Source organism: Anguilla anguilla, chromosome 9, assembly GCF_013347855.1.
Source record: "Anguilla anguilla isolate fAngAng1 chromosome 9, fAngAng1.pri, whole genome shotgun sequence".
Taxonomy (NCBI): domain Eukaryota; kingdom Metazoa; phylum Chordata; class Actinopteri; order Anguilliformes; family Anguillidae; genus Anguilla; species Anguilla anguilla.
This window is the reverse complement of record NC_049209.1, coordinates 17,748,694-17,770,502: the sequence shown is the minus strand read 5'-3', so window position 1 is coordinate 17,770,502 and position 21,809 is coordinate 17,748,694. Positions and strand designations below refer to the sequence as shown.

At 42.5% G+C, this 21,809-nt stretch overlaps 2 protein-coding genes across 9 annotated transcripts in view; one reads left to right on the top strand and one right to left on the bottom strand.

Moving 5' to 3' along the window:
* phldb2a (pleckstrin homology-like domain, family B, member 2a) overlaps positions 1 to 8,636 on the top strand; it is a 43,752-nt gene extending 35,116 nt beyond the window's left edge. For 6 of the 8 annotated variants that reach the window (XM_035433951.1, XM_035433955.1, XM_035433954.1 and 3 more), the window contains 6 exons: positions 282 to 486; positions 3,082 to 3,172; positions 4,043 to 4,189; positions 5,432 to 5,651; positions 6,022 to 6,107; positions 7,430 to 8,636. In XM_035433951.1, coding sequence (XP_035289842.1) covers positions 282 to 486; positions 3,082 to 3,172; positions 4,043 to 4,189; positions 5,432 to 5,651; positions 6,022 to 6,107; positions 7,430 to 7,570 — 890 coding nt within the window. In that variant the 3' untranslated portion in view covers positions 7,571 to 8,636. The remainder of the gene's footprint in view (positions 1 to 281; positions 487 to 3,081; positions 3,173 to 4,042; positions 4,190 to 5,431; positions 5,652 to 6,021; positions 6,108 to 7,429) is intronic. The other 2 variants (XM_035433957.1, XM_035433952.1) reach the window with 1 other exon arrangement.
* Positions 8,637 to 13,892: 5,256 nt separating this feature from the next.
* Positions 13,893 to 20,574, bottom strand: si:ch211-244c8.4 (APC membrane recruitment protein 2). Its single transcript, XM_035434492.1, has one exon. It carries the CDS (start codon positions 20,347 to 20,349, stop codon positions 17,881 to 17,883), a length of 2,469 nt encoding a protein of 822 aa, XP_035290383.1. The 5' UTR covers positions 20,350 to 20,574; the 3' UTR covers positions 13,893 to 17,880.
* Positions 20,575 to 21,809: the final 1,235 nt, after the last annotated feature.

Genomic DNA, 21,809 nt, shown 5'->3' with positions numbered 1-21,809 from the left:
AACAGTGCATGACAGTGGCAGGGTTTGGAATGGAATGAACGGGACCTGGTCTCTTGGTTTTCGTATTTGAGAGGAGGTGTGGTATGGAGACTGAGAAGCTGATCACATAGCTGCACAGTCAGGTAAAGCTCTCAGCTGGTTCTGGCGGTTGACCGAGATGTCTGGTAGCAAGGGTGACGTCTATCCGGGGATCTTTTGTATCCACTCTCCTTTCTCCTGAACTCTCTCTTTTTGTCTCTCTTTCTCATTCTCTTGTCTCACACCTTTTCTTGGTCCTTCAGGCTATACACAGCTCTACCTGAATGAGGAGCTCAGGCAGAGGCAGAGACTAAGCGATCTGAGCAGCAGGACTGTCTCCGAATCCAATGTTTACCTGGATTCACTGCACTGCCGGGACAATGGACATGCCTTTGACACCCTGAGCATGGATAGCTCTGACAGCATGGAGACCAGCATCTCTGCCTGCTCTCCTGACAATGTGTCCAGGTGAGTACTGGGCCCTCGGTTTTTATTTTGGGGATTACTATACCAATCCCATGCTTTATAATATAAATATTTCTGAACATACAAACTGTTCGGTTAACATTACACTTACTGATTATAAATGGGCTTCTGTGCCTTCTTGGTGATATTGCACTATATTATATTACTGAGACTAACATTGATGTTCTCTGTTCTCTACTACTTTACATCACTCTGGACAAGTGTGTCTGCCTGTTAATTATAATGTCATGTAACGTATGAGTATGGCTCACTGTAAAATGTTCAGTGCATTATGTCATGTACTATGTAGAAAAGAGAGTTCAGTTTGCCAAGAATACTTTGTTTGGATGAACCAAGCTATCATTCAAAAGAGGACAGCTTGGTAATGCTGTTTTTAAGAATTTGAGCCAAGAATAGTTTGTTTGGATGAGCCAAGCTGTCATTCAAAAGCCTATATCTGTGATGTCTAACCACTGTGACTGGGATTGATCTTAAAATTGAATTAAGTTAACATATCTTTGTTCAATGCTCAGATATTTTGGTATAAGAATGTCTAAGAGCTCAGGTTGCCTTGTTATACTGCTGGTAATTATATTCCTCTGTTTCATCCACTCCCTCTGCATTGCAATGGGGTGAATCTTTAAATGGTCTTATCAGTTTATCATCAGCTATCACTTTGAACTTTTTGTGGTTGTGAGAGAGCATATCCTTGTCTTTGATAATGGTGTGCTGGTTATCTTTGTCTTCTAGTAAGAGAGCAATGTTTACTCACTAAATGTGCTGAAAACACTAGCAGTAAGAACAATGATCTGCCTGGGTAATTGTATTCTTGGGTGAGAGAGGCTTTCCTGTCTGTGATAATTATATATTGTCTTAGGAATTGTAGTTCCAACTACAGTGGTGGTATTCTAATGAGAGTTCTCCGCTAAATTGTATTGAATTTAATTTAGAAGTTCAGTGCACTATGCCTGTTCATTGTAATTATATTATTGTGCAAGAAAAGGACTTGCTGTCTGTTGTGAAGATATTCTTGTGAGAGACAGGGTTCCTGTTCCAGTTCTGTTTGTTTGTGGAGGGATAGAGCTGTTCTGGGCCTCACAGTAGGATATCGTAGCTCACAGGAAAGTTGAGCCATGCGGATTGTCAGAAGAGGGAAAGGTGACACCAGTGACCTCGGGGCGAGGAGGTTCCTTTGGCCCAGTTGTGGAGGGGGGAAGGGGGGTTAATGTGTTTCACCAGGAACCGGTCAGCCCTTGCTTTACTTACGTATTCTAACAGTTCCATTCAACAGCTACAGCAACAAGCTCCTGTTCTAGCTAACTCACCATAGTGGGTGTAGCACTGAATTCTTTCTTTTCCAGTGTTACATGAATTGTGTAGACTGAGAAATTCTGGCAGACAGCGTTAGTCAGCCAATTTTTAAGCTCAGGGCCAACTTTCAGAATTTAGGGGGGGAACAGTTATTTCACACAAACATCACTGTAGGTTTTTCCTGGCAATAAAGCTGGATTTATAAGTCTCATTTCTTACCATAAATGGGTCTGTAAAAAGTTCCCAGTGTTCTGAAGTTCTTACACTGCCACCTGCTGTCTGTCCACCAGGTGCCACCATTGAATGAAATTCTCATTAAAATCCGTTTTAGGTTTTTAAAATTATTTCACAAAGAGTAAAAAGTGCCGCAATTTGGTGTTTGATTATTAAGTGATGGAGCATGTAGGATTTGCCTGAGAGGCTAGACAGCAGAATGTTTGCGTCCAGTATGAGCAGTGATTTTTGTGGGAGCTAACACCATGGGATAGGTTTGCAGTTTGGAGGGGGAGATCAGGTTTCAGGTAGAGGGAGGACTGGAGTGAGCAGCAGTTGGCTTCCTTTTCAATGTGGGCCTCTAAACTGTTAGTTCTAGGTACTTTAGTGCTGTTAATGCATTCTCTCTTTCACCCCAGTAGCCACCACAGATACCCATCACCCAAGGTGTGATGTTCTACAGTATGTATGTATGTGTGATACAGACCTACAAATGCCCACACACACACGCACGCATGAATAGTTCCCTCACATCGTTGACAAACGAGTTCATGCAGGCACGCACACACACTCGCATATTACGTACTATTCTATCATTGTGTTTACAGCTGGACACACAGATTTGAGATTCAGATAGAAAAGCGTGGGTCTTTCCACTGCGAGGGGACATAAGAATGTATGTGGACAGTGGGGGAGGGGTAATTGGAAGCATCCTGTTTGGATGTAGAGAGGTGGACGGAAAAAGGCTTCATGTTTCATTTGAAGTTGAAATAAAATCCCGATTCCGTTCTTAGCTCTATGCTTGGGCTCTGCCGGAGTTTCATTGTTTGTTGGTGTGCTATCTTGTACAGAACTCGACAAGGATCACAGTTTTTCATTTTTTTTCTCCACTCTGAGGATGGTTTTGGGATAACCGTGCAGGGGAAATACAGGGGAGATGTCTGTTTGGTCTGTGTCGAGGAGCTCAGAGTAGCTCAGAGGGCTTGCCCACCCAGTGCACCGTGTGCTGGAGGATAATAAAAACCTGCCCTCTGACAAATGCTGCGTCTTTCCTGTCTCTTTGGGCCCGATCAGTGCCAGCATGTCCAACATGATCAAGATGGAGGAGATGGAGAGGCTGCTGAGGGAAGCCCAGGCCGAGAAGCACCGGCTCCTCGAGCACCGGGTACCAAGCCAGATCTCACACACTCATCATCTCACACTATCATATCAGAACCGTGCCTGCATAAGTCTGTGTACAACAGGAATCATTCAATTTCACTTCAAGGTGGATTGCTAAATTCCTTTTTAAATGTGGCTCGATTATGAGCCTTCTTATTAACACCACAACTTACATGGAGGGTCTCTGAGTAACTTCAAGTCTCAAAACACAAATCTGATTATTACATCTGTTTTTATAGATGTATGTTTAATGTTTTTTAGTCTTTATTGTTATTTAAGCATGATTGATTTCTCTCTCACTACTGAGAATAAAAATAGCAGGAGAACAGAGGAGATGTGTGTGTGACCTGTGTTTGAACTCAGTCACCTAGCACGCATGTCTCACATGGTACCTAATGACAGAGAGTATTCAATAACATATGATCAGCTTTTTAACCTATCATAGGCGTGGTTCTTGCTGAAATCTCTCGTGTGTCCAGTTTTTTTTTTTTTTTTTTTTTTTTTTTCAGAACAGGCTCATCTGAACATGACCACACTTATCAACATGTGTACATAATTTATATTTGTTGGGTGTGTGTTTTTGTGTATGTGTATGCATGTTTTTTTGTTGTTTGTATTTTTGTGTGGGCAGTCGTGTCTGTATTTTTATGCCTGTGTACGTGCCATGTACTGTGTGTAAGTGTCATGTAAATGTATGGTGGTTGTTGGAATATTTTTCTGTATGATCTATATGTTTACAGTGTGTTTATTTGCATGTGGGTTTGGTTGTGAGAGTATATTCATGTGTGTATGTAGCGTGTCCCATGTATTTGTGCGCATATTTGTATGAGAGTGTTCCAGTCCCTGACTCCCCTCTGTGTGGCGCCCCCTACAGGAGCGTGAGATGGAAGTGCGCAGGCAGGCGCTGGAGGAGGAGCGGAGGCGCAGGGAGGACTTGGAGAAACGTCTGCAGGAGGAGACCAGCAGGAGGCAGAAACTCATCGAGAGAGAAGTGAAGCTTCGCGAGAAACAGAGAGCTCAGGTAAGTGGAGTCCCATTCACTTCGCTTAAAGTAAGAAAGGCTATTAGAGTATATTAATATTAGAATATATTGTCTGCTTTTGGGAAACAGTGATATATGTTCCAGAACACACTTTTAGTACTCTGTAACTGGGAAGTACAGAAAGTTGACGTCTTTACATTACATTACATTACAGGCATTTGGCAGACGCTCTTATCCAGAGCGACGTATAACAAAGTGTATAACCATAACCAGGAACAAGTGTGTCGACAACCCTAGAGAGAAGTACCGTTCCAAGTTCAGGGAACAACCGCATAGTTTAACTTGGACCCTGTAGGTTAATCTGATTAGCACTAACACAAACAAGAACAGCAACAACGCAGTCTATGCAAAAAATACAAGCAGTATTTAAGACAGGAGTGCATTAACTAAGTCAACTAAGAAACAACTACCTATTTACAACCCTAAGCTTACAGTCAATTTAGAGATTGCAGGGAGGTAGGGAGGGATGGGGAGAGGTGCAGCCTGAAGAGGTGAGTCTTCAGTTGTCGCTTGAAGGTCGTCAGGGTCTCAGCTGTTCTGTCCTCCACGGGAAGGTCATTCCACCATTGTGGGGCCAGAACAGGCAGGAGACGTGATCGGGAAGCGCAAGTGCGAAGTGCGAGCGGGAGGTGCCAGGCGTCCTGAAGTAGCGGAACGGAGGGGTCTGGCTGGCATGTAGGGTTTGAAGATCACTAGTTTTGAAACACTGAATTCATTAAGTGAGATGGGAACAAAATAGAAAGAAAAATAGTTGTTCACGTTTCACTCTCCGTATCATTGCTTTAATGACATGGGGTCTACCTAGCTACATAGTTCTTGTGATACAAGAAAATAAATTACAGATGTTAAATTATTTAACAAGCATTTGACACAACTTTAAATAAAAATAGTACAATTCCACAAGTTTAAACAATATTTTACAGAATTGCAAAATGTACTTTAATGTATCTTTTATAAGCTAGTAAACAAGTGTAAATTATAAAATAACTGCTGGCCATGGTCAGCATTGGCATGATCAGGATTTGATACCAGCCCCTGGGGCCCATCCATGCACTTAGAACAGTGCCTTAGAAGGATGAGCCTCCCAGCATCCTTAAAAAGACCGCTGAGAGGTACAGGAAAGGGCAAAAGAGGGCAGAGAAATGCAACATTATGTCTGTGGAACGATGAGCTATATCTGTACCTGCTGTCTGATTTTGGACCCCTCCTCTCACATCTCAGTCCCGGCCGCTGACCCGGTACCTCCCGGTCAGGAAGGACGACTTTGACCTTCGCGCTCACATCGAGTCTGCCGGACACAATACAGACACGTGCTACCACGTTTCACTGACTGAGAAGACCTGCCGTGGTTTCCTAGTCAAGATGGGTGGCAAGATCAAGACCTGGAAGAAGCGTTGGTTTGTCTTTGATCGCAACCGCCGGACCCTGTCTTATTACTCAGGTACTATTATGGTCTTTAACCTGGTCTAACATACTACCAAAAGGCAAAGAATGCCATTTCCGCCTCTGATTATTTGATCCAAAATTCAGATCTACCCATTTTGGTGGAGGAAAATCTTTTTTAAAGACCTTATATATGAGATGGACCGCTGAAGTCCATATATGGTGATGTAACTGCGGACACCCCAGCTGTATCTCAGCAATGCAACATTTCCCAGTTAAATCAAAAGGAAGTGAATAATGGAACAGAAATGCATAACGAGCTGGTCAAGTTATAAAAGATAAGCAATGAGTCATAGCAATGAGTGTGGTGAGGCCTTGTCGACAGGTGTTCCATTATGACATCACTGGATCTATATGTTTTTCTGCAGATAAGCATGAGGCCAAGATGAAGGGAGTCATCTACTTCCAAGCTATCGAAGAAGTGTATTACGACCACTTAAAGAACGCTCACAAGGTAAGATGTGGATGCGCACCCCTGTCTCATGCATCAGTCCACTGGGGCAGTGCTGGGGAAGAACCTCTGCATTGTCACACTGACTACATTTTCTGTGAGAAGACAGTTCAGAATCTGTGAATTTCAAATGTGTCGAGTGTACGCAGTTCAATATTCTATTCACATTCTTGGTTTACAAGTCTATGTATTTGAAGCAAGCTGCAGCATTTAAGCATGAAGCCAGCAATTTTTACATTTTAAACTGCATGACAGGGTAACCTCGAACTACCTGTATGCTAGTACATACCACCTTTTTACCTGCATAACAAGAATCGTCCCTTATTTTTGCATGTAAATGACAAGGCATGAACGAAGTCGAGCATAATAAGGTCAAACATGCAAAATATACTGAGTAATCTACAGTCCAGAAGCACAGAGGAAGAGTGAGTCTCCTCTGGTGAATGGCAAACTTTTCTATACAGAGATTAACTGGAGATGGAATATATTAAAATATCAGCAAGAATTTGGATATTTATTGTATATTTTGAAGTATTTAGGTTATCTGCTAAATGAATGTTGATAATATCTCTGTAGTGTTATACTTCAGTATAAGGGCAGTATGTTCCATTTCAGTGAGGATAGTGAGATACTCGGTCAGATGTACAGGGTTAAATTGGCCTTCTGATGCTTTCTGTGAAGTGTTTTCGTCTGCTAAAAATGGCTGTCCTGTCTTTGGAGGTGGCAGCCAGTATTTCTCTATTTTATTGTATTGCAAAAAATATGAAAATGGGCACAAACACTTGCTAAAGGAGTCCAATCTGATGACGAAACGGAAGGAAATCGGACACTCACACATGCAGCAGATGTAAATGTAAACACAAAACTTATTACACCTTTACTGATATTAATTTAGTCAGCCTACCTATAACATTTATAGATGTTACATTAAGAATACGGTAATTTAATTGAGCTGCTTGTATTAGAAATGCTTTAATATTTGGTCTGCTTAATGAATATCACCACATTGACTGTGAAACCATGCTTCTGTCTTAGTCTCTCAACCTGAATAGTATATCAGACAAATCTGGGTTTATAAAATAATGTTAAAATTGCATCTTAAAATCATTTGGATTTTCAAGTCATGTCATATTGAAGCAAATATGTACTGAACCCTACAGATATTACACTGCAGAACCATCTTTATAGAAATGATACTATAGACCTTACAGATGAAAGGAAATAAACCAGAGAAAACTGAGTGGCATTGCTGTGTTTTGCTGTGCGTTAATTTAGTACTGCTGCCGCCCCCCTGTGGCTTCACTGTGTATTCTCACTCTCTCCAGAGCCCCAACCCATCCCTGACATTCAGCGTGAAGACGCACGACCGTGTTTATTACATGGTGGCCCCGTCTCCTGAAGCCATGCGCATCTGGATGGACGTGATTGTGACTGGGGCCGAGGGGTACACCCATTTTCTGGTGTAAGCTTTCCTAGTCGCTGTTTACTCTCTGGACCGCCACTCACCAGAGAGGAAGTTTCGCAGTGCCCCAAAAGTAATGGATGACCATCTCAATACTGGGCACAACCTTTGCTTGTGACCTCTTTTTGATTTTTTTTTTTTCTTTGATGTTATCCATGATGTTATTCTAGTGCCTTATCTCCTTTATTAGAATTATTATGTGCTTTGAGGATCCGTGCCAAAGCAGATGGGGTGTTCTGAAACTTTCAGAACATTTTCACCTCAGAACAAAGAGACTGAATCATGTTGTCATGTGCTATGCCCTCAGTGAAAAAGAATGGTGCCAGCGACAGACTGTGATGCCACTGGGTTTAAAGAAGGATTATTGCACACCCTGGATGTGTTTGATCACACATGTTGGTTAATTTTGTATAGCCGCAGTGATGATGATTATTAATGTGTGTGTACGGACAGGAGCGTCACCACTGTGACATGAACCGGTCCTTTTTGTTGATGTGACTCATTTCATGTTTAACAGGAAGTGAGGAATGAGTCATCATCGCAGTAGAACGCTCTTTATAAAAGTGCTTTATCTTCCTGTAAGTGATAACTGAGTTGTGTGTTTGTGGTGGATTGTGTATGCCACAGTAAATGTTTTTCACAAGCACAATAATAGCATTTTGAGGACTAGACTTGCACAGAAAAAGATGCCCATTGCACATTGTTTTAACAGTCCCTCTATCAGTGCTTTGGGTACCAGTGGCCATATCTTTTCCTTTTTGCTCAATATGTCGCACTGTTTGCATTACTGAACAGAACAGTGTTGACAGTAGTATTGAATGCTGTTTTCATCTATGAATATCTCTCGTACAACTTTTCTGCAGTGTAATGCTGTTGTATTTTTGTACACAATAGTTTTTTGACAATAGATTCTACTCTTATCAATTTCAATAGTAACTGAAGGCTCTCCCATGAGCTGCTGGCAGGAATAATGAACTACCTGCCAAGAGGGAAAGCGCGTGTGTGTGTGTGTGTGTGTGTGTGCATGCATGTGTGTGTGCTTGTGCATGCGAGAGAGAGCGAGCGAGAGAGAGAGAGAGGTGTGTTTGTGTGTCTTTACATCTAAGATACCTATTATTGAACCCTGTGGGGGTGTGTGTGTGTGTGTTTGTGCGCGCGCATGCGTATGTGTGTGTGTTTGTGCGCGCGCATGCGTGTGTGTGTGTGTTTGTGCATGTGCATGCGTGTGTGTGTGTGTTTGTGCGTGCAAGAGAGAGAAAGAGAGAGAGAGAGAGAGGTGTGTTTGTGTGTCTATACATCTAAGTTACCTTTTATTGAACCCTGTGGGATAATTTGTCCTCTGCATTTGACCCATCCTAGTTACTTAGGAGCAGTGGGCCGCCGCAGTGCCCAGGGACCAACTCCAGTTCTGAAACCAGTGCCTTGATCGAGGGTAATAGCAGGAGTATACCTAACCTGACATATCTATACACAGGAATTGTCTCCTGTACTTTTACCATGTCTTAGGATTCTCCATATTTTTATATATAAACCATATAATTTCATATACCTCTATAATAACCAGGTAATGTTAGTAGAATATTTGTAAATGTCAGTTTTATATATTGACATAATGAAATGGAAAATATTTAAATTTTCTTAAATCTTGCCTTAAATGTCTGATATATAGACATTCCTCCCTGTTATCCCAGAGTGAGTTTAAACACAATGGTGGAAGGGATGTTTGGTTAGGAAAATTCTGACTGTGGGTTCAATGGTACGTCAAGCTAGTGTATACACTACAGTCTGACCAGCGATTGGTGGTTTGTTCCATCTCAGTGTCATCTTAATACGAGAATTACACACTGTCATTGCTATCTTCATTCTTGCTCAGGGGTGGATAACCTGGAGGGCCAGTGTGTATGCTGGTTTTTGTTTACCAAATTAGGCACAGGTACCAACTCTGGTTCACTTGTAGAAGACACAGTCTTCAACTGTCAATCCCTGAGCTTACAAATGCTCATTTAAATTGTCAGACCATGTAAATGTCTGGGCTTTTTATAATACTTTTTGCATGAAATCCAGAAGCTGGTATGGCCCTCTTGGTCCACCCCTCATCCAGCTCATTTTAAAATCTCTGTCCATTGCCCTGTGATTGTATTCATTCAGTCTTAATGTGCTCTGTTGAAAACTTGCTAATAGCCACCAACAGAGTTTCCAGTTTGATGATGATGGTGATGATAAGGATAAGGATGATGATAAGAATAAGGTTGCATTGTGTATGCTTGTAACCAGGCAGCACAGGGCTAATCTCTCTGCCTAAGCAGCTGTGTGCTGGAGAGAGATCATATTTTGCTCCTGCTCCTGCCCCTGAATATGGTCTGTGAAGATGGTTCTGGCTGCACATGTCTCTTTCATATCATCAGTATTGAAAATGTTATTTTACTATTTGAAAACCTTTTAAAATGAAATTATTGGCTTTTATTACTGTATTTATGCTCTGTTTATCTTGCATGTTTTTGTAATTATTTTTTTATAATTTGATACAGAACATTTTCACACAGCAAAATCAACTTCAATGGTGTAAAATCAACACACATAGACTGAAGACTAAAAAACATATTGTCCCTATTGTTGATTTCACTCTGATAGAGTTGATTATACACTAAAAATTCACCAGCGCAGCAAAATTTACGTGTGCCTTTCAGTGGGTTATTCTGTTTTATGTCCTCAATAACCCCCATATGAAGGCACTAAGGTGTTAAAATGTTTGTAATACAGTAATACATCAATAAATGAGGTATAATTTTACAGTGTGACTTTCCTTTCCCTTCCCCATATGCACTTCCTTTGTCAAAAGATGCATTAACCATCAAAACTCTCTCTCAGGTAGATGTGGTAAATCAGGAATCCCTTTAGCTGCTCTTTAAACCTCTCAAGTCCATAATCCTTCATCTGCAGCCCATGTTTGTGTTTTACAGAGCAGCAATCCAGCAAACACATCAACCCCCATTTTTTCTACAACTGCAATGACTGTTTCTACTGTTATATTTTGCAGCTACTTTGCCTTTTTAAAGACCTGGCCCATGTAGCTAGGTATGAAGATAATTTCTTTCTTTAGAAAAAGAAAACATTCATATTGCACTGGTTTTCCCATTAAATTAGATCCTGACCTTTTGTGCATATCGGTTTCTATCTGCGCTGAGATCTCAACCGCACGACAGCAAAATGTAAAGACTGTCCCATGAGCTCAAATGGCAAGACACACTGAAATGAATAGTTAATGTTGGGTATGCATTAACCGTTGTGTGGGTGTGCTTTCCAACAACAGCATCCCATTAAAGTAACCTCAAGTAATGACCATCTTGCGGTCACAGCCAATTTGTGCGGATGTCTTGGTGCCTTGGATACGATGATTTTCTGCGTTGTTTTTACTTTCTCAGGTGACTTTGTTTTCCCCTTAAATGTCTCTGTTAATCAGTTACCCGGCTGTAGCCTGATTGTGGAGCATTTAGCTAATGTTTATACATTGAGTTGCTCTTGTCAACGGTTGGATAATAGCACTAAGTGAGGGTATAAACTGCTATATTCAATGAAGGGGTCTGTTGTTTTGATGCCAGGTTTAATAAGGTGCCCAATATGGGCGGAATGTAATTGGAGCAATTCAAACCTACAGGTTCCTTTTGAAATCTAGTTGTATAGAAGTGAGAGAGCCATCATTCAGAGGCAAAATTAAGCAAGTGTGTATTGTATAACCTGTTTGAATTTATTTTTAGTTTTGATATTTTTATTTCGTTTTCATCTTTAGATCAGCTGACAAATTATGGGCCTATTGGGTGTTTATGGGGACATTTCTCTTTGGTTTTAGTGTATTGAGCTGAGGATTGTATATCCACTGTGCCTACATTAAAATCTGAATTGTATAAATACCCACACTGGAGATGCAATCACATGCAATAACGCAGCCAGTTAATCGTTCACATAGGGTTAATGCACTTACCCTCATACAGAATATTGGCCATATTACACCAACTTGTTTTAAACCTTAATTAATTTTGTTGTTGCTTCAAGCCCTTGTCGTGAGAAGGATGTGAGAAGAACATGCTCAGCAGAGCCGTTTGTTTCCCTCAGATGAACCATCAATGCTGAAGAGCTTAAGCCTCTTGTCTCTCTCCCTACTCTGTATTAGGCACCACTGAGCATGCTCCAACAACACTGAACACGCCTCCTTCACTAGGGAGGGGATGCACGGCACAGAACACCAGAAGATAGGCAGGAGATGCTGCAGTGACATCACTGCTCTCAGTTCTATGCACCATGAGATCATCTCTCCCCCTCCCTCCCTTGCTCTCTCTCACTCTCTCTCACCCTCTCTCTCCTCTCTCCCTTTCTCTCGCCTGATTTTCATTCTATATCTTCTTGTTATTGTAAAAAATTATGTTCTATGCATCAATGAGGTAATCACAAATTACCTTATTGATAGCAATGGACAGATTCTGAAAACAATCTGAGGTATCAACATAAATGTATACATGAAAGAGTATGTATAATATGTCACTTATTACTGCTTTCACATCTGAACGTTGGTGTGAATTTTATTTAGAATGTCAGTTTACCAAATAGGTGTTTATATGTGCATACGTTAATATATTAATTTGGGATTGTGTGTCTGGTTTAATTTTTTCTTGATGATTCTTGCCTTTCGCATTCTGACATACCAAGCACTTTCAGGCTTTATAGGATTACAGATTCAGAAGACCCAGACATGTAAACTCCAGTCGAATCAGTGCTTTATATCAGTACAATGTAATGCCTTTCATGTAAACATGTCATCCTACTGCTCGTCACCATACCTTAGCTCTGCTTCCACACTGCGCATGATAAGGATGAAACAGGCTGCTCGTATTGGCTCAGCATGTTCATCTAGCATTATGTCATGTCTGGCCATGAACACACCAAAGGGCTCAGCCTCAACTATGGTAAATGATACCTAGTAATGATAACTGCCTGTATAGTAACTGACTGTCTTGAATAGTTTTGAACCAGATTTTCAGGTCAAAGTGGACCTTTAAACCAATTTCCAGCCATGCTGCCTTGTTCTGCTGATAGAGCGCCACATTAAATTGGTTATGTAATCTGCATCCTTGCTGAAACTAAAAAGATTACGTCCTTATCTCTCAATTCAATTTTATAATTGAAACCAGCCTTGCTGCCCTCTTCTGTCATTTTTATTTTCTGACAGCACATATTTTTTTATGTAATGTGTTATTGAGTTCTATTTCTGGAAAATGCAAGCTATCCCTAAGGGAAAACTGCTCTTTCTATTGGTAAAAGAGAAGAGGTAAGGGATGCTGGAAACACATGATAAAAACCATGTAGAACAGACAGAAGAGCAAGATTGATGTTTTCCTTATGGGTATCTCTGCACCCAGCATCCTATGGACCATGAAAATCATGTGGATGGGACACATGACCTGTGTATGTTATCTGTTGGGTAACCATGACAGCAGTGAGTGGAGCATGTTTGTCCCTGAAGAATTGTTTCGGTCCTGATGCCCAGGAGAAATGAGATGGGACAGCACATACAATTTTTTATGCACCTCATCCCCACCTCTACTTCTTTCTGATCTGTCACATGCTACCCTCTTTTTCCCAGTACTCATCATATCACAGCCAAATCAGAGTCTCCTTGTTTATATAAGCCAGCCTAGCATGCTGTGTGCACAGAGAGAATGGGGGGGGGGGGCACTCCCTGTGTTTACAGCCACAGAACGAGGGCATTGAGGGGGAACAAAAACCAGACGTGATTTTTATAGACAGAGGGAGGGAGGGTCGGCCTTGCGTACTGACATCCCATCCCAGATCACACACAGCACTGAGCAGGACCACATTACACACAATTTTGCTTTCAATTCATCTGAATATCTCCAGTCTTCACCTTATTACAAATAACCCCCGCCCCCTCCCCCGCAAGTGCATGCTCTACATTGTGCGATTCAATTAAATTTTTTATTGCATTCCATTAACTAACATGGATTTCACATTCTCTGCTGTACCAATGCTCATCTGGACTAATGTACTCAAGTACAGCAGTATCTCTTTTCAGTGGTCTCTGATCTCCTTGCTCTCCTCAAATTGATGAGATATTCATCTGTTCAAAAATATAGCTGAGGCAATTATAATTTAGGACTACACTTATTTTTCAAGAGATTATTTGCTGTCCCATGTAGCACTGGATTTCACAGCATATTGGAAACCAAAACTCCACATAAAGGAAAGATTGATTCTCTACCAGTTTTCCTCAGTCATGTTACACCAAGTTACTTCACAATAAAAATTCAAAAGCATTTCACTCAAACTGTATTCTTTATGAAACACCACGGAATTTCATTCTACATGATCATAGTATAATGTTCTGACTTTATTAGAAGTTAGCATACCTGTAATACAGTAGTACCTGCTAGCATACTATAATACAGTAGTAATAAAATAGAAGGATAAGCCATATCAAGCCACGAATTCACACAAAATGTAAACCACACAGATGAAAAAGCAGACATACAGTGCTTTAGCTTTTTATAGTCCTGACAGGTGCAAACTAGTGAAAGCAACAACATGAAAATGACAACAAGGACGTTGAGAAATCAGCTGACCAACATGATTCAGAGGAATTACATTACTGTACAAATTGCGAGAAATAAGATGTATGAATTTGGATTCATATCTACTGAATTTTAGATCAATTACACTGGTTGTGACATAATGAAATCTAGGGGATGAGTTTTGTTTGCAAGTTAAGTTATACTAATGTGTGTACATGGTTCCTGTTTTCCTGCAACCAGTTCTAATCCAGTCCTGGTCTCTGTCGTGCCCAGATTGTCTTGCTGTCCAGCCAAAGGCCATCCATCTTAATATTGTGACCACGTGCTCATCGTGATCATTTGTCACTGTATCTTTACGAGACCTATGGTCCAGGCAAGCTAATCAGGGAATAGCGGTGAATGCCCTGGGTTAAGTCTTAGATTTACAATGAGGTTTGGGGCTCCAAGTTTAATACTCAAATTTCTGAAATGATTTAGATTTTTCTGAATAGAAGTTGATCATTTGAACACAAGGCTTTGTTCTCTCTGAGTATAATTTTGCCCTCATTGGTGCTTTGTTCTCTCTGAATATGATTTTGTCCTCATTGGTGCTTTGTTCTCGCTGAATATCTTTTAGCCCTCATTAAAAGCACTGATTTATTGTGCCAGCAACCTTTATCTTTCAGTGAGGCACCCCAAGGGAAAGGTTTCACCAAGCCTTTCCCCCCAAACACGCTATCCGTCCTCATCTTGTTCTTTCTAGTAAATGCAGCTGACACGTAAGGATCATTCAAGGTCACATTTTAGCAATGATTGTCTTATTGTTACGGCAAAATTTAGGGAACCTTTTGTTCACTGGAAGGGCTGTGTAGAAGCTCAGCTCGTTATATTTCCCCTCACAGTGATCTTCATTTCTGACAGTCTCAGCCATACAGCTGGATTCAGTCACCTGTCAGGATCTTCATCCATTTCTCTCATACACACGTAGCCATACACATATAAAATACACATAAATACAATACACATGCATACAAACAGACAGGGTCATTCTACTAAAAATCTCTCCCCACTCTGTTTCTTCGACCCCTATCCCCTTAAAAGAAGCGTGATGTTCTGATACAAGCCTGATGTTTGCCTTGCAGCTGAATGGATCTTGTCTACTGCTCAAATGCTGCTAATACAGTATGTTTACAGTTTAGCTTTTTGTTACTGCCGACATCAAGTACCCCACATTATTGTATTTGTTTGTAAATAGATAATTAAGGTTTCTGGGCAGATTTGATTGGCTGTTAGCTTATAAGAGACTTATAAGTCCTTATATTTGTGCTTTTGCTATTCCTGTCCATCTTCATTTGCTTGGCAGGTGCTGTATCGAGAGTAATATACATGATTTACAAGTACACATTTTACTGTACATATTTTACTGAAGCTATTTGGGTAAAGAGCCTTCAGCATTAGTACAAAATTACTACCTAGAGCTTGTTAATCAGAATACAAATTAATAGAACAGAACTCTACACTGAAAAAATGTTTCATGGGATAAATCTACACCATTTGAATGAACCAAAATATTTTCAATTGGGAAAACCTTTTTGGTTTATTCAATAAAGCATTTTTCTTCAGTATGTGTGTCAATTATTGTGTTTTTAGTTAGTATTGTGCAATTCCTTTTCAAATTGTTTTGTTGCTTCTTCTTCATGTGAAATGTATAAATGTATTTTCCAAATGCTTAGCTGAACTAATTACAGTCTATGCTTTATGCATTATACTTGTTTGTGTCTAGAATAGTAATTATATTATATATTTTAGCAAATAATATAAATAATTAGCAAATTACAAGCCATGTGTTAATATCTTAAAGGAATGAAACTAGCTTTGTGGAAACTACAAATCTAATGTTAGCTTGTATCTCATGCATTAAAGAAAGAAGATGTCACATGCTTGCATAATAGCATGGCATTCTTGTGTAAAAGCAGATTTCCCCACTGCAAATCTGGCTCTTTGTCTTGCACACGTGACAATGTCAAAGAGCAAAACATTCGGGTGTATATTTTACATAAAGCTACCCTATAATAAATGAAATCTGATTTATTATACTGTATTCATTACATGCAGTCATTTTGGCTTACTGTTCCCTCTCCTACGATTGACTCTAAATTCCATGTGTGTTTCCATTCTTTTGTCTCTTTGTGGAGTAGGTCTCTTGTGCCCTCCAAACATACGCACAGACAGGCACGCTTACACACACACACATACACGCACACACACCTGCACATAGTCACCCCCCCCCCCCCCTTGCTGCCTTGCTCCCTTGTCTCTCTCTTTCTCCCTCTCTCTCTGTCATTGACTCACTCACGTGCGCACACACTCTCATCTGCACAGATACCTCCCCCCCTTTCATAAAATTGTTTTGCATCAATAACCACATCATAAGAAAAGCAGATTCTCATCCATTTCCAAAACAATTTGACACACGGGAGACAGTAAATATACCATCTAAACAATTACATTGCAAAACCTGGCTTTTATTCACCAGTGTTCAGAAAACTACCCCTCCCTATTACTACCCTCCTCCTGCAAAAGACTGCTGACAGAGAATGAGCGAGGATAATGCCATTGACTACCTACATAGAATTACACTACAGCGACAGGAAGGGTCTATTGCACACATGCCCACATGAAAATGGTGTGTGTGAAATGGATACCTAGTTTCATAGCACAAAGGTAGAGCTTCTGCCTAAATGTACATGTGTCATTTTATTGATTAGATAGGAAACAAAACAACATTTAAATTTACAGAAAAACAAATATGATTGACAATTCAAAGTGACAAACGGGTGCACTCTAAAAAAACTTCAGTCCTAAAAGTGAAAGTGATCATAAGGACAGTCTTACCATGAACCCCTATTGATGCAGGAGCTGCAACGTGTCAACAACACCCACAGAACATATCACGCTGGCGACCTGTGAATGGTTAAATAGAAATTCCCACTGCAGCATACATTTAGAGATACTGTATGTCCAACCTCCTGAGTGTGAATAGTGTGAAGGACGAATGCAGTCCCAGGGGTCTCCAGGATCAACAGTCAAAAGTCAGGCGAAACAGCCTGTAGCATTGGGGAAAGAATGAGATAGTAGTCTACCAAAAAGAGGGAGTAACAAAGGGAGTTTAAAATAATTTGTTTTAAAAAATCCATTTTCATTGTCTGGGGATGTTGTGGCTGCGGTCATGAGTTTGTGTTCCATTTGGTAAATAGATCCTGTCCCCCTGTTCTCTCCAAGAGGTCAGCCTAGTTCTCGCATTTTATCCAGGGTGGCCTTGGGTCTTTCTCAGCACTGTCTTGGCATTTTCCAGTAGAGTGGTAGTGCTGCACTTAAGAGCGATCTTGTTGCTTTTATTTTATTTTTTTGCAATAGTTCTTGACCAGGTTGAAAGTTTCTATTTGCATTTTTGTTTTGTATTGTGAGATATCAGAATAAAATCAGACGATTCCGGATAAGAGTCCAAAGGTAAAATTGATTTTCCTGACCAGCATAGGTATGTTATAAGCATATTTCACATAACATCCCATACATCGACAAATTTACAAAAAAATAGATGTATACGGTTCTTGTTTGTCAAGAAATCTTAAACAAATGAAGCAAAAAAAATGCCTGTTGTATAAAATCAAAAGGGCATTTTGGACTGAAGCTCTTAATAGTCAGTCATTTTTATTCTGATGCTTTGACGGGACATCCAGATTGGTCACTGGCTTTATTTCCTAGGATGATCATAGACGGGGGCTGAGCGTGCACTGGTCCGACGGACTGGTACCTTGGACACAGGGATCTTGGTGCGTAGGGCCTCAGTCTTTGTTCCATGTGCGTGGGTGGTGGGTGTGGTTGCTGACGTCGCCAACACATGACTGGCAGCTTGAGCAGTGGGTTGCTTGATGGGGATCTTGGAGTCACGGGGCAAGCTGGAGTTGCCCTTCAGAGGGCGCCCAGATCCCAGGTTGGATGGGGTCAGTTTAGGCTCATGTGTGGAGACTGGGGTTGTCTTTTCACCAGCAGCCAAAGTTCCTGGGCTCTCCTCTCCTTCCTGGGCTAGGAAGCTAGCACCCTCTTCCTCCAGCCCAGGCGTGGGTGAGTCCCAGTACCCCTCATCGTAGTTGGGTGGGATGTCCTGTGGGTCCTTGCTCCGTCCGTCCTCAGATGGAGCTTCACGAGGCTGCTTCCCTGCCCTAGTGCAGCCACTCACAGGGATCTTGCTGAGTCCAAGAGCTTTCACCGGGGGAGGCCTCTTCTCTGGCCGACGGGGACCAGGTTGAGATGAGGGGGGTGAGGCAGGAGAACCCTCCTCTCTTTGAAGCACAACATGTTGAAGACCCTGACTTTGGTCTTTGATATCTTCATCTTGGCTGGAAAGCTTCTTTCCTCCATCTGCCCCACCCACAACTCCATCTTGTCTGACAAACTCTTTCCCTTTTTCTAAGCTGGTCATAGCCTTACCCAGAACATGTTCTCCACTGGACAACTCCTCCACTCTGTTTCTGCAAGTCATAGCATCACCACAAACCTTGTCTTGACCAGATATATCCTCTGCTGTGTCCATGCTGACCATAGCCTTTGAGGAGGCTGCTGTAGGCTTAAAGCCTGGAGGATGGGTAGCATTTAAGACCGGAACATGGCCAGAAACAGGAGTGGGGGCAGGGGATGGTACAGGGGAGGGCATGTGGGTAAGGACAGGAGACATGGCAGGGGTGGGGGTAGATGAAGGAGTGTGGGCTGGGGAGAGGGTAGGGGTGAGGGCAGGGGGAGGGCTAGGGGTGAGAGAAGGGGCAGAAGTGGGGGTAGTGGTATGGGCAGGAATAGAAGTTTGGGTTGGGGGCTGACTAGGTCTGTGGGGAGGGGCAGGAGTAGGTATAGGGGTGAAGGTAGTGATAGGAGGACTAGTTGGGGGCAGGCTAGGTCGTTGGGCAGGTGGAGGGGTAGGAGTATAGGCAGAGACGGAAACAGCCATGCAGGCAGGGGCAGGGGTAGTTTTGTGATCAGGGGCAAGGACAGGGGATGAGGTATGTGCAAGGGTAGGGGTGCTGAGGATTGCATGGGCAGGGTCAGGGGTAGAGGTAGGGATAGCAATAGGTGGGGTAGGTTTAGGGATTGAGGCAGGGGAGAGGGTTGGGGCAGGTAGGGAGGCTGGGGAAAGTACTGGAAAAGTGCCAGAAGAAGAAGCAGATGTAGCAGAAAAGCTGGAGCTAGAAACAAAGGCAGGTTTAAGCATTGGGGCAGAAGCAGGAGTACCCTTAGGAATAGAAGCAAGAGCAGGGCAGGCCTTCTCTTCAGCCATGATTTTGCTCTTTCCTTGTAGCCCATCCCCATAAAGTGCCCTGTCTGTTCCCTGTCTCCCACTCCTCTCCTGTTCCTCCTTGCTTTCTTCTATTCTGCTGCTAGTACTGTTCACCTTGTCCCCTGCTTCTGTGGTGTCAGCCTTTGCCAGGGCTGGCGTCTCCTTAGGAGCAAGAGCAGAGTATGGGAAGAATATCTTGTTCCACTGGTCTCCTGCCATCTCCATTAGAGGGCTCCCATCATCCATAGTGACTGGAATGGAGGCGTCTTCATCTGGTTCAGGTGTAGTGGGTGTCTGGGCATCATCCATGGCCCGTGGTGGGGGTCTGGGAGTGAGAGTCATGTGCTCCTTGACAATCTCCACACTGTTGGAGCGGGAGGCTAGGAGTAACGCTGGTGGGGGAGGCTCCTCCTGCTCTTCCCGTGTTCCCTGATCCTTACGGTGCCAGCGGACGCTACTGAACAGCCCTTTCAACCCCTTCCTCCTCCGGCCCCCGGGCCGAGGCTCCGTGAAGGCTGAGCGACCCCCATCACCAGCTCTGCTTCTCCGCCGCAGAACCGTGAAGAAACTCAGGGACTTCAGCGAGGTGATAGAGGAGAAAGAGGTGCGCGGGGATACCGCTGGGATGGCTTCATTGTCTGTGTAGGGCAGGTTTCCCCCCATCAACTCCTCCTTCTTTCCTCCCTCCAGCTCCGTCGGTGTCTCCATTATTCCATCATGAGTATTGCTCCTGACGAGCGGGGCTTTGGCTGCCCCCTTGCCCCCCTCCCCTTTGCTCCTGATGGAGAAGATGCTGGACACGGGGCTGCCAGGCTTGCGTTTTCCAAACAGCTTGAAGGCAGCCTTGTTGATTTTTCCAGACGGTTGTGGGTCGCTCTCCGACTGCAGGTCCATTTCAGCTGCAGCTGCTCTCTCTATCTGCAAATTATTTCTGCTCTCTTTCTGTTCTACCTCCGCTCTCGCTTTCTCTCTTTCTCTCTCTCTCTCTCTCTTTTACACACACACACACACTCTTTGGCTCTCAATCACTCGTTTGCACGGCGTATCTCTTGCTGTCTTCTTTCTCTCTCTCTCCCTCTCTCTCTCTCTCTCTCTATCTCTCCCCTCTCCCACCCTCTCCCTCTCCCTCTGCCTGCTCCTGCTGGTCTCCATGGCAACTGGAGTGCTAAGCAGCTTTCGTCAGCAGTGGAGCCGTGCCAGCGTCTGTCATCATCTCTTCCCTACCCAGCCAAGCAGCAGCAACCAGGGCTGCTCCACCGCTCTCTCTCTCTCTTTATTCTTCACATTCCATATTTACTCCCTCCATTCTGGAACTGAACTGTTTGTGCCATTGCTCTTCCTGTGTGTTCCAGCTCGTGTTCTCCTTTTGTATGGGCCCAGAGATCCAGAGATAACAAAATTTCCATCTCAAAATCATATTCAGATTGAATTTATCCAGAAATGTAATTGTAGCCCTCAACTTTTGAGCATCATATTAAAAATAATCCAAAATGGGCGATGCAAAGTGAAACATGAGAAGATTAAAGCCCTGGAGCTATTTTTAAAGGAAACTGTGTCCATATGCAAGACTCGTATAAGAGCTAAGATGAAACACCTCTTTATCTGTTGAACAAAATTTGCTGTAGTGTGTTCTCACACACATGGATCCCTGGCTGGGGATGTCCCACTAAAAAGGGCGATCAGAATTTCAAATACACGTATTTGAAATATGCATTTGCAAATATGTAGTTATGTATTACAGGCTTCCCACCTTTTTGTTGTGTAATTTATACCTCTATACCTCCTGCAAAGCAAGCTATGCCTCTACCATTTTGATTATAGCTTAGAGATAATTTTTTGTTATTTATGTTGCATTTTTGAGCAAAATATGTGTTCGTGTATTTCATCTCTGCCTGTGAGTAGTATGTGTTCTCATAACAACAGTGGAGTGCCACGCCCCACATGCTAGTAAAGCTGCATTATAGTGACAGGTCTGGACTAGTGCTCAGATGGTCTGAGGCATGAGCATATGGGCACAGAGTAGGTTTAAGACAGTAAGCAAAAACAACATGTGTTCCAGGGCCTAAGCCATTGCGTGGCTGAACGTGGGAGTTGAACAGCTAGGAGGGGGTGGGAAGTGGGGTTGTAGGGGCTAAGGCAGGGATGGGAGAGACAAGGGACTGTGTCTGATTAATAGGAATTATTAGGAATAGGAACTCAAGAGAGATGCTTTGGCTGTGGAGCAACACTAAACAACACTTCTCCCTCAGGTAACCATTGTTCAAAGGTATCAGGTTCTTTATGGAAAGGATTAAATATCTCTCATTTGTTCTCTGTCTACCTACAGTACCTCTCATTCTCCCTCCAGCCCATGA